The sequence below is a fragment of the Bradysia coprophila genome, unplaced genomic scaffold (genome assembly GCF_014529535.1).
Source record: "Bradysia coprophila strain Holo2 unplaced genomic scaffold, BU_Bcop_v1 contig_232, whole genome shotgun sequence".
NCBI lineage: Eukaryota > Metazoa > Arthropoda > Insecta > Diptera > Sciaridae > Bradysia > Bradysia coprophila.
Window position 1 is genome coordinate 17,245,639 of NW_023503493.1, and position 9,383 is coordinate 17,255,021.

Sequence of the window (9,383 nt, forward strand, 5' to 3'; positions counted from 1 at the left end):
TTTAGTAACAGCAGTTGTCGTCGAAAATGTGATTTTTTTATTTTCTCGCACTGTGTTGTGTTCTTCCGAAGCAGCTCTCCTCCTTTCTCCATTAAACTTATTTTTGAAACAAAAATAGTTTGAATAAAATCCGTTGCTAAATTGATATATTGTATGTTTGTTATCAGGTATTATGGGAGATCATGGACCAACAGGAGCGTCAGGTGAAGACGGTATCGATGGAATTGAGGGTACAGATGGTTTGTCAGGTCTGAAAGGACAACGCGGTGAACCCGGAAGATCGATTTTACCTGGTGAAATGGGAATTGACGGTGATGTTGGTCTAGCTGGATTACCAGGTGACAAAGGTTATCCTGGACAGTATGGCAATCGTGGTAGATCAGGTGCAAGAGGAGGGAAAGGAGAACTTGGATCACAAGGTCCAGATGGACTCATTGGCATTAAAGGAAGAAAAGGTGCGCGAGGAGATATCCTCTATGGTGATGTAGGTGAACCAGGACCACCTGGTGCAGATGGAAGAGTAGCACCTTGGGGACTAAAAGGAAAAAAAGGTGACGATGGATGGCCCGGTATGATTGGTGCTCCTGGAATCAAGGGAGACATTGGATTCCCTGGTAATGCAGGTCTACAAGGTGATATGGGTGAAGCAGGAAATCTTGGCGAGCCTGGATTGCAAGGATACCGAGGACCAGATGGTGAACCAGGACCGCAAGGTGACTTTGGATTCCCTGGAAGACCAGGAAGAAGAGGTTTCAACGGTAAGAATATCAAAAATAAGAATATTTTCTGCAAGTTATTCGTACAGATGAAGTTTTACGTGTTTTCTAATTTTAGTGTTTTTGTGGTTTGTAATTGATTACACAAGAATTTCGTTGAACAAATGCGATTCTAAATTTTTGTTACAAAGGGCCACAATTCCCAACACAGAAAACATGTCGCATTTCACTTTTCTCTCCCATTATGTTCCTAAGAACTTCTTATATTTCTTCCACCGTACTTGTTTTGTCGACTCTCTTTTTATACATTCTTTATCATATTTCAAATATTATGCGGATTTCGAAAAAATGTGTTTATTATTTTATGATTATAAATGACACAAAATCAAAGAAAAAGGAAATGATTTGTTTATTAATCTTTTTAGGACCTGTTGGTGTTCCTGGTTTAAAGGGTGAACGTGGTGATGCTGGCCTTCCAGGTTTATCCGGAAGACCAGGACGTGATGGAAGGAAAGGAGATCGTGGAGACTTTGGATATTTCGGACTTATTGGCGAAAAGGGAGAAGCGTCATTTAGTGGAGCTAAAGGTGAAGTTGGTGAATCTGGGCGAGTTGGAATGCCAGGTTTTAATGGAGCTCCAGGAAAACTTGGTCCAAAAGGTGAAGAAGGAGAAGCGGGAAATGTCATAGATGGTGGTCCAGGCTTGAAAGGTCAACCAGGTGTTCCGGGCAGATACGGTTTCGATGGTAGAAACGGATCCAGAGGCGAACGTGGAGATGTTGGTGAATTTGGTATCGTTGGTGAGCCTGGAGATATCGGAATGATAGGCTCGCCTGGATTCAACGGACGAAGTGGAATTCCTGGAGCACCAGGCCAGTCAGGCCCAAGAGGTGAACCAGGATCATTTGGACTTACAGGTAACGTAATGCTATTTTTGTGTATAGCAACACGCCTTTAATTGTTTATTTTCTAAATAGGTGATTTCGGCGACCAAGGTTTCCCAGGAATAAAAGGAAAACGAGGTGCTCCTGGTCCGGACGGTGAAAATGGTTTAATTGGTGAAGCTGGACTGCAAGGAGACAAAGGTTCTCCAGGTTTACCAGGATCTATTGCATTGGTGTATGTGCCACAAGGAGAGAAAGGTGACGAAGGAGCCATTGGACTGCCAGGCGCACGTGGTGAGCCTGGAAGACAAGGTGCAAGAGGAATACCAGGCAAACAAGGTGCTCCTGGAGATTTCGGACCACAAGGTGACTTCGGAGAGGACGGATTGAACGGACTAGTTGGAGTGCAAGGCGACAAAGGTTTGAGAGGTTTACGTGGACTCGCAAGCGCTTTTGCAGAAGCTGGAGAAGCTGGTACGCCTGGCTTTGATGGTTTTCCGGGACAACAGGGAATACAAGGTCCTAAAGGTGCTCCAGGAGATTACGGTGATGATGGACAGCCTGGAATGATTGGCTTACCAGGTAAGATTAATGTGTTACACAATAATTTGTCATTTGAAATCGACCTATGGCTTATTCGCATTCTGAAACCATGTCTTCAAACAAAAAAGTAGAAAAAAAAAATTTACAACAAAAAAAAATCGTTTTTAGGTACTAGTTCGGATGGAATCAAAGGACAGCGAGGTGATGAAGGCTTACAAGGCCCACCAGGAAGATCTGGCTTGACAGGATTACCAGGTCCAATGGGTTTAAGAGGAGAAATTGGATTCAAAGGAGAGCAGGGCTATAGTGGACCTTCCATCAAAGGAGAAAGAGGTGATGAAGGTTTCGAAGGACAAATTGGCAAAAGCGGTGAAGACGGATTGTTCGGATTGGAAGGTGACAGAGGATTGCCAGGTTTCACTGGTCCACGTGGGCCTATTGGACCAAAAGGTTAGTGATAAACGTCACATTATTCGACTATTTTCTTTGTTGTAAACATAATTTTCATTCTCACAGGCCTCCAAGGTGATCAGGGTTGGCATGGAATCGATGGTGTCGACGGTGTTAAAGGCATTAAAGGAGAACGTGGCTATACACGACCATACGAATTAGCTCCAAGAGGCGAGCCTGGATTCGATGGCATTCCTGGTTTGAAAGGAATGCAAGGAGATGAAGGACCAGCCGGATATCCTGGTAGAATTGGTATTACTGGATTGCAAGGCTATCAAGGCGAGGTCGGTGAGATCGGGCTCGATGGACTGGAAGGTATTAAAGGAGAAAGAGGCTATCCAGGACCACCTGGACAGCCAGGACTTCATGGATATCGTGGACCGAAAGGCTTCCGAGGTGACGATGCGCCATCACCACCACAAGCCAAAAGTCGAGGTTTCATATTCACCAGGCATTCACAGTCAGTCAACATACCTGACTGTCCAATAAATACTAACAAATTGTGGGAAGGTTATTCGATGGCTAGTGTTATTGGTGCGAGTAGAACTGTAGGTCAAGATCTGGGTCAGGCTGGATCATGTATGCTCAAATTCTCAACAATGCCATTTATGTTCTGCGATATTGGCAACGTATGCAGTTATGCCGAGAACAATGACGACAGTTTGTGGTTGTCCACACCGGAGCCAATGCCGATGTCAATGACTCCTATCGATGCACGGGAAATGAATCGATATATATCGAGGTAAATGATTAAAAGTGCACAAGCCGATCTCAGTTGCGCTCAAATTTACGATTCTTTGAAATCTTTTAGATGTTCCGTTTGTGAGACAAACACTCGAATCATTGCAATTCACAGCCAGAGTATGACTATACCGGATTGTCCAAGTGGATGGGAAGAAATGTGGATCGGTTACAGTTACGTTATGGTAAGCAAATGCAATTACAAATTTTGAATGTATTCACAATCACGTCTTGTTCGTTCTTTTCAGTCTACCAACGACAACAGTGGTGGATTCGGTCAGGATCTGATTTCACCGGGATCATGTCTCGAAGAATTCCGTTCCGCTCCGATCATCGAATGTCACGGACATGGCCGATGCAATTATTACGATCAAATAAACTCGTTCTGGTTATCGATAATCGAAGAAAGTGAAATGTTCCGTAAACCAAAGCAGCAAACGCTAAAAGCCGATCAAACTAGTAAAATTAGCAGGTACAGTCGTCCGCCGACCATTAACATAACAATTTCGAACCCTTTCGATTAACAATGTATTTTCTGCGAATCAATTTTAGATGTGCTGTGTGCCGTAAAACGGTAAAAATAGTGGTACCAAGTGATCCATTCCCCAGTGCATCGGCATTATTACAACCGCCGAGGGAAACAGTTCGTCGACCAGCACCACCGCGACGACGTCAACGTGTTCGAAATCATGCAAATACACGACGACGCAATGCGATACACAAATAAATAAATCAGAAAGTGGAACAATAGGTTCGGTTTGAACCGTTGCCACATTAGATGCTCATTTATAAATTCTGACTTTTATGTGCCATCAATTTTTGTTTTTTTGTTTTGCAGTTTACAAAGATGGATCTTAGCAGTGTCCCATTATTTAGTCATAGAAATATCGAATTAATTTAAATGAAGAATGAGTTAATTTACCACTCTACTCTCTATCTCAATGAAAAAACCAAAAATCGAATGCAATCAAAGAAACAAATTAGAAATAAAAATTTCGCTTAAACTGCCTAACCCTCACCCCAAACAATTGTCTTCAAATTTATTTTATCCACAAGTCTTTTCCAAGTTAAATGTATTTTTTTGTAAAATGTTAATTTTGTATTATGTCTATAATAACAGAGCCCGACAACGATAATGACGATTCATGTATTTTCTTAAATCTTCAGTGAAAAATAAATCTAAAAAAATTGTCGGTGACATCGGTCTTTCTTATTCGAACGCATGTAATGCACTTAGCTACATGAAAATTCGCTGGACCCATATAACATGTAAGTTTTTATAATTTAATGTGTACAGTACATTTCTATTAAATAAAAGTTTTAAAAAAAGTTATCATTTCGTGTCTCAAAAATGATTTCGTTTCAATTTATCAATTCTTTGGCGCTTGTTTATTCAGTTTGAGATGATTAAATTCAATAAAAATTAAACATAAACAGTATCATGCCACTAAAAACAACTTAGTGGAAACGTTTTCTAAGGCCAATTGCATACACAGAGGCTCACATGCTTCACCAAAAAACATCTGCATGGTATAACAAATTGTTTGCTTTCCTTTATTTTTCTTCATTGTTTGTCGCCAAAATTATCGCAAAATAGAATCAGGCTGTTTATTTTTCGACATCTGCCACAGAGAACTTTTTAACACGCGCTGAAAAAAAGTCGTTTTTTCCAGAAGTTAGTCTAATCTACGAAACGTACAGCCATCCTTTCACTGTTTATAAGTGGGTTTCCCATCCATACTCCTTTTGGTCATCGTCGCTATTTTTTACCTTTTGCAGCTGGTCAGCTTTCAGTCAAAGGGTACTCATTTTCAACTCTACGTTGTATATACAACAAAAGTTGTAGTAACTTATGGAAACAGTACTTCAATTCTTCGCTTCTGCACCCGAACCAAATAAACTACCATTGTCGAGGAAACCACTTTTTGTGATTTCCAATCAGCTACGGAACATTCACTAATAATCATAGAACGTCCACTTCATATCAACATATTTTGAAAACAAATTCTGTTTTTCAGTGTGACTCCAACAACACTACATTATTTACCAGTAAATATGTCGAACGTTAATAACTCTAGTGAATATACAAGAGAGTATTATACGTGTCTTATTTACTGGTAACACGTTTATTTAGACACTTGGGGATTTATTGCATGAGCCGAAGGCGAATGGTATAATTATTGGACGGAGAAAAAGTGCGGCGAAGTCGCACTTTTCGGGTCCTAAGGTATGAAAAATGTTATATCTGCCTACAACGATAATTTCCCATTTGTCGCTATATCATTTATCTCGAAAAAACTGTTCTCGGTAGATAATATAATATTTCTAAAAAAATATCTACGGATTTAAGAAGCCAAAGAACTTCTTTTTGCTTAGAATAACGTTCTGAATGGTTGCGATAGTCGACTAATAGTGGAAAATATATGTTTAGATCGAATTTCTGAAGTAAAAAATTTCTTCCACAAAATAAATAGAATCAGCTCCAGCAGCAACTACAGATATCTGATTCGATTTATAGATCCCGATCATTTTTTGGAGTACGACAACATTTTTAATAAATGTTACGGGTAACAACGTTCTATTAGCAAAAGTCGATGGTTCAAAAAAAATTTTTATTTATTTTTAAACGAAAATTTACATAAAAGAATTCTACGAACAAAAATTTCTCTACAGCATCGGTGTCACTGAGCGAGCGCTCAGCCCAGCAGAAAATTTACATTATTCAATTCAATTCAAAGCAAATCCCTTTACAATGTTAGTACGTCCTTTCAGAGTTGACGTAAGTTGTGTAAGTTTGATATTTTTCAAAATATTCTGCGTCACCTCCGCAGCAGTTATTGTCAGGCCACCAAACAGTCCAAGGATATCTTTTACCAATGTATTCAGTGCAGCGGTTAAGTTGACAAAAGTGGCTAGAAAACCTGTGATAGTTTGGCTAATTGGCTGAACGACGGTGCTGATAGCTTGGGTAAATGATACAAGCGCGTAGTTGAATGACATCGAAACGGATGTCGTTGTTTGTACAACGACACATTCATTTTCGTACAGCGTATCCATGACACAGCTATATATTCCCTGAGCTACGATATTAAAGTACCAAAATTGCGCACTTAAAATCGTCACTGACTCTTGTACTTCGGGCTTAATTTCACATTTGTTTTTTAGCGCTGTTTCGGCTATAAACGCCACCGTGTTCATAAGTTTTTGTAATTTTTTAAATACTGGTTCATAATCAACTGCCAATTTACATCCTGTCAGTTTGCAACTTAAAAGAAAATCTTTCATAACCTGTCTAAATACGCAACCCAGCTCATCCAGTGCTTCCTTGAAGGAGCAAGTCAGATCACCCAGATATGGAGTCAAATTATCAGCGACATTTTTGAAATCTATCACCACAGTCGGTAAAACCTTCTCGAATTCGAAGATAATATTGAGGGCGGATTTGTTCATTTTATTACATTTACCCATTGTCACTAACATTGCGTTTGAATTCGCCGGTAGTGTTGAGTTGGTACCGGAGAAAAAGAATAGTTTCTTTAAGTAGTCTTCGAAGGATTTCATTACGTTATCAGCTATAACGTATGCTTCGCCACGGAATTCCCAAGTAACCTCTCGACATCCGTCATAGTATTCTTGGACCTTCTCCTTTGTTTCTTTATTCGGATCAACGCAGCTACAGTTACATCCGCAGCAAGCGTCTTTTTTGCTGAAGCTTTCCCATTCTTTGGCTACGCTGAAGCTAATCTTCTTTTCCTTATCTTCACGGTTAAAGGAGGTGGCGCTGATAGTCTATATTTAAAAAACAAATAAGAAAAATTGGTCAAAGTTAAAAGAAAATGTTTTTTCACCTCAACTAACAAAACGAAAACGACCAAACACGTTAAGAACTTCATTACTTTAATGCTACCGAATCGGAAGTAGGTTAAACTGTGAATCAATAACAGAAATTTTTTCAATTTTTATTGTGTTAACTTCAGACGGAGGGCAACACACACCTAAATATTCTGTCCAGTTTTATAGAATACGACCTGAATTTTCAATAAATTAAATCGTAAGCGTATCGCTGGGCAATTGCCGGGACTTCGAAAACTTCATATGTGGGAGAACGGTGAGTCTATTCGATTCAGAGCTAAATCCAAGGTGATCATAAGGGCCTATTACGGTCAGTGGTCCAACGCTATATTTGTCTTATCAATTCTACTGAGCACAGAGTGTGTCTGGATTGTTGGTACTTTCACGTTACTCTATGCTGAACGTATTTTATAATTTTTTGTTGACTTGGCAAAATGGACGTGATATAGGTTGTTACACAAATTGTTATGCTACTAAAATTATGGGTAAAAGTTAAATTTTCAATAATTCAACCCTGCTGGACACGAATTATGCGATTGGTTAGCCATCGAGTAGATCGATTACACGAAAATAAAACTGAATAAACACCAGTACTATATATTGGAACAGATGACACGTTTTGAAAATTTTGTGTAGTTAAAAAAAAACGAAATTCTTGTGCTTTACGTCATACAGATGCAGTTGTCAGTGAAATTAAATCTGACTCAAGACGAGTGAATCAAAACGGTTAGCCTGTTTTTAACGTAGAGTCTAGCCGTAAACTTTTTATTCGGTAAAACTTCTCCCAATTGTTGGTGCAAGCTAAATCTAAAGAATTGAAGAGGAATAGTAACTATTCAAACTGTATACCGATAAGGGAGCATGGAAGAGATTTTTCCATATGATTGACTAGTCACTAAATGACAATCATCAAGTTTTAGTGTAGGCTTTCGTTGTTATTCAACCGACAATACCTAAGCACGGAACACAGGAAATACAGTTCTTCGATCTTCTAGTCTATTTTATCTAAACCGAAAGAAAATGATTCGATCATTCTTAACTAAAAATTTCAATTTCAATTTCAATTTATTTGTAATCAAAGAACAAAAAGGATCACTCCTTATACAAATGTTCTGACGTTAACAAGGTATACGTTTTTTTAAAAATAAACAAAAACAAGAAAGAAATGAGTGAAAGTAGTACAATTTAACTTGAGCCTCAATCAAAAAAGAAAAAAAACTGAAGATAACAAAAAATAAAAATAAAAATAAAAGACAATAAAGAAGAGTCATAGCGGACTGTACGCATCAACAACATAATCAAAAACCAATGACAACATATAAGTTCATAACGATAAAGATATACCAACAATGCCTGTGTGCTATTACTGAAACGGTAAAGGTCGTAAGGTATGGTATGGTATGGTATGGTACCAGTGGACGGTGTGAAACATTTGTTCTAATTACTCAAATAATCCGTTGTCGATTGATGAAATGTTCCAGACAACGCCTTTTGAAAGATGCTAGGGATCCTGTTTGTTTAACGACATTTGGTAACCTGTTGTATTCCGATACAGCATCAACAAAGAATGAATGATTGTATTGACTAGTAGTGTGACGAGGAATGATTAGTAAGCTGGAGCGCCTCGATAGTTGTAGATTATCAAAAAGATAACTCGGTGACTTGTCGATGAGTAGTTTGAAGACGAGGATTATTGACCGGTGCTTAAGAAATTCCATAATTGGGCAGCCCAAAATACGATTTACATATTCCCTCGTACTACCACGTCTCCGAATTCCAAACACAAACCGTACGCACGCAGCAAAAGCTCTCTCAACCACTTGTATAGATTTCGCATTTAGATTTGACGAGTAAACTGATCCGCAGTATGTGAATAAGGGCAGAATGAGTGACTTGACCAACACGAGTCTGGTATGCCATGAAAGAACGTGGTGATTCGGCCATAAACTTCTCAGCCTCGAAAACACTTTGGCACTGAGATCAGTCGCGTGAGCGCTAAACATAAGATTTGCATCCATGGTGATTCCAAGATTACGAACATTATCAGAATAGTTAACCGTGACCCCATCAATAATAATGTTAGGTATAATGGTCCTCAGTACACCACTAGTAAAGATGATGGCCTGGGTCTTTCTGGCATTAAGCAGCAATCCATTTTCATTAGCCCATAAACAAATAGCAGCAATGTCGTCATTAA

General features: G+C 39.0%; 2 protein-coding genes across 3 annotated transcripts in view; one reads left to right on the forward strand and one right to left on the reverse strand.

Annotated features, from left to right (window-relative positions):
• LOC119077071 (collagen alpha-5(IV) chain) overlaps positions 1-4,663 on the forward strand; it is a 32,193-nt gene extending 27,530 nt beyond the window's left edge. The window contains exons 10-17 of one of the 2 annotated variants that reach the window (XM_037184213.1): positions 168-758; positions 1,142-1,633; positions 1,694-2,182; positions 2,312-2,593; positions 2,660-3,335; positions 3,405-3,519; positions 3,583-3,806; positions 3,887-4,663. In XM_037184213.1, the coding sequence (XP_037040108.1) occupies positions 168-758; positions 1,142-1,633; positions 1,694-2,182; positions 2,312-2,593; positions 2,660-3,335; positions 3,405-3,519; positions 3,583-3,806; positions 3,887-4,061 (3,044 nt within the window). In that variant the 3' untranslated portion in view covers positions 4,062-4,663. The remainder of the gene's footprint in view (positions 1-167; positions 759-1,141; positions 1,634-1,693; positions 2,183-2,311; positions 2,594-2,659; positions 3,336-3,404; positions 3,520-3,582; positions 3,807-3,886) is intronic. The other variant, XM_037184214.1, reaches the window with a different exon arrangement.
• A 1,327-nt stretch (positions 4,664-5,990) lies between these two features.
• On the reverse strand, positions 5,991-7,325 carry LOC119077075. The gene is made up of 2 exons (XM_037184226.1): positions 7,183-7,325; positions 5,991-7,123 (listed from the first exon to the last, which is right to left on the reverse strand). Exons 1-2 carry the CDS (start codon positions 7,225-7,227, stop codon positions 6,062-6,064), a joined length of 1,107 nt encoding a protein of 368 aa, XP_037040121.1. The 5' UTR covers positions 7,228-7,325; the 3' UTR covers positions 5,991-6,061.
• Positions 7,326-9,383: the final 2,058 nt, after the last annotated feature.

Excerpts from the sequence above, each read along its gene's own strand:
- LOC119077075 (XM_037184226.1), bottom strand. The coding sequence starts at position 7,227 with ATGAAGTTCTTAACGTGTTTGGTCGTTTTCGTTTTGTTAGTTGAG. Across the intron at positions 7,124-7,182 it reads TTTTCGTTTTGTTAGTTGAG|ACTATCAGCGCCACCTCCTT; the intron begins GTGAAAAAACAT and ends TTTTAAATATAG.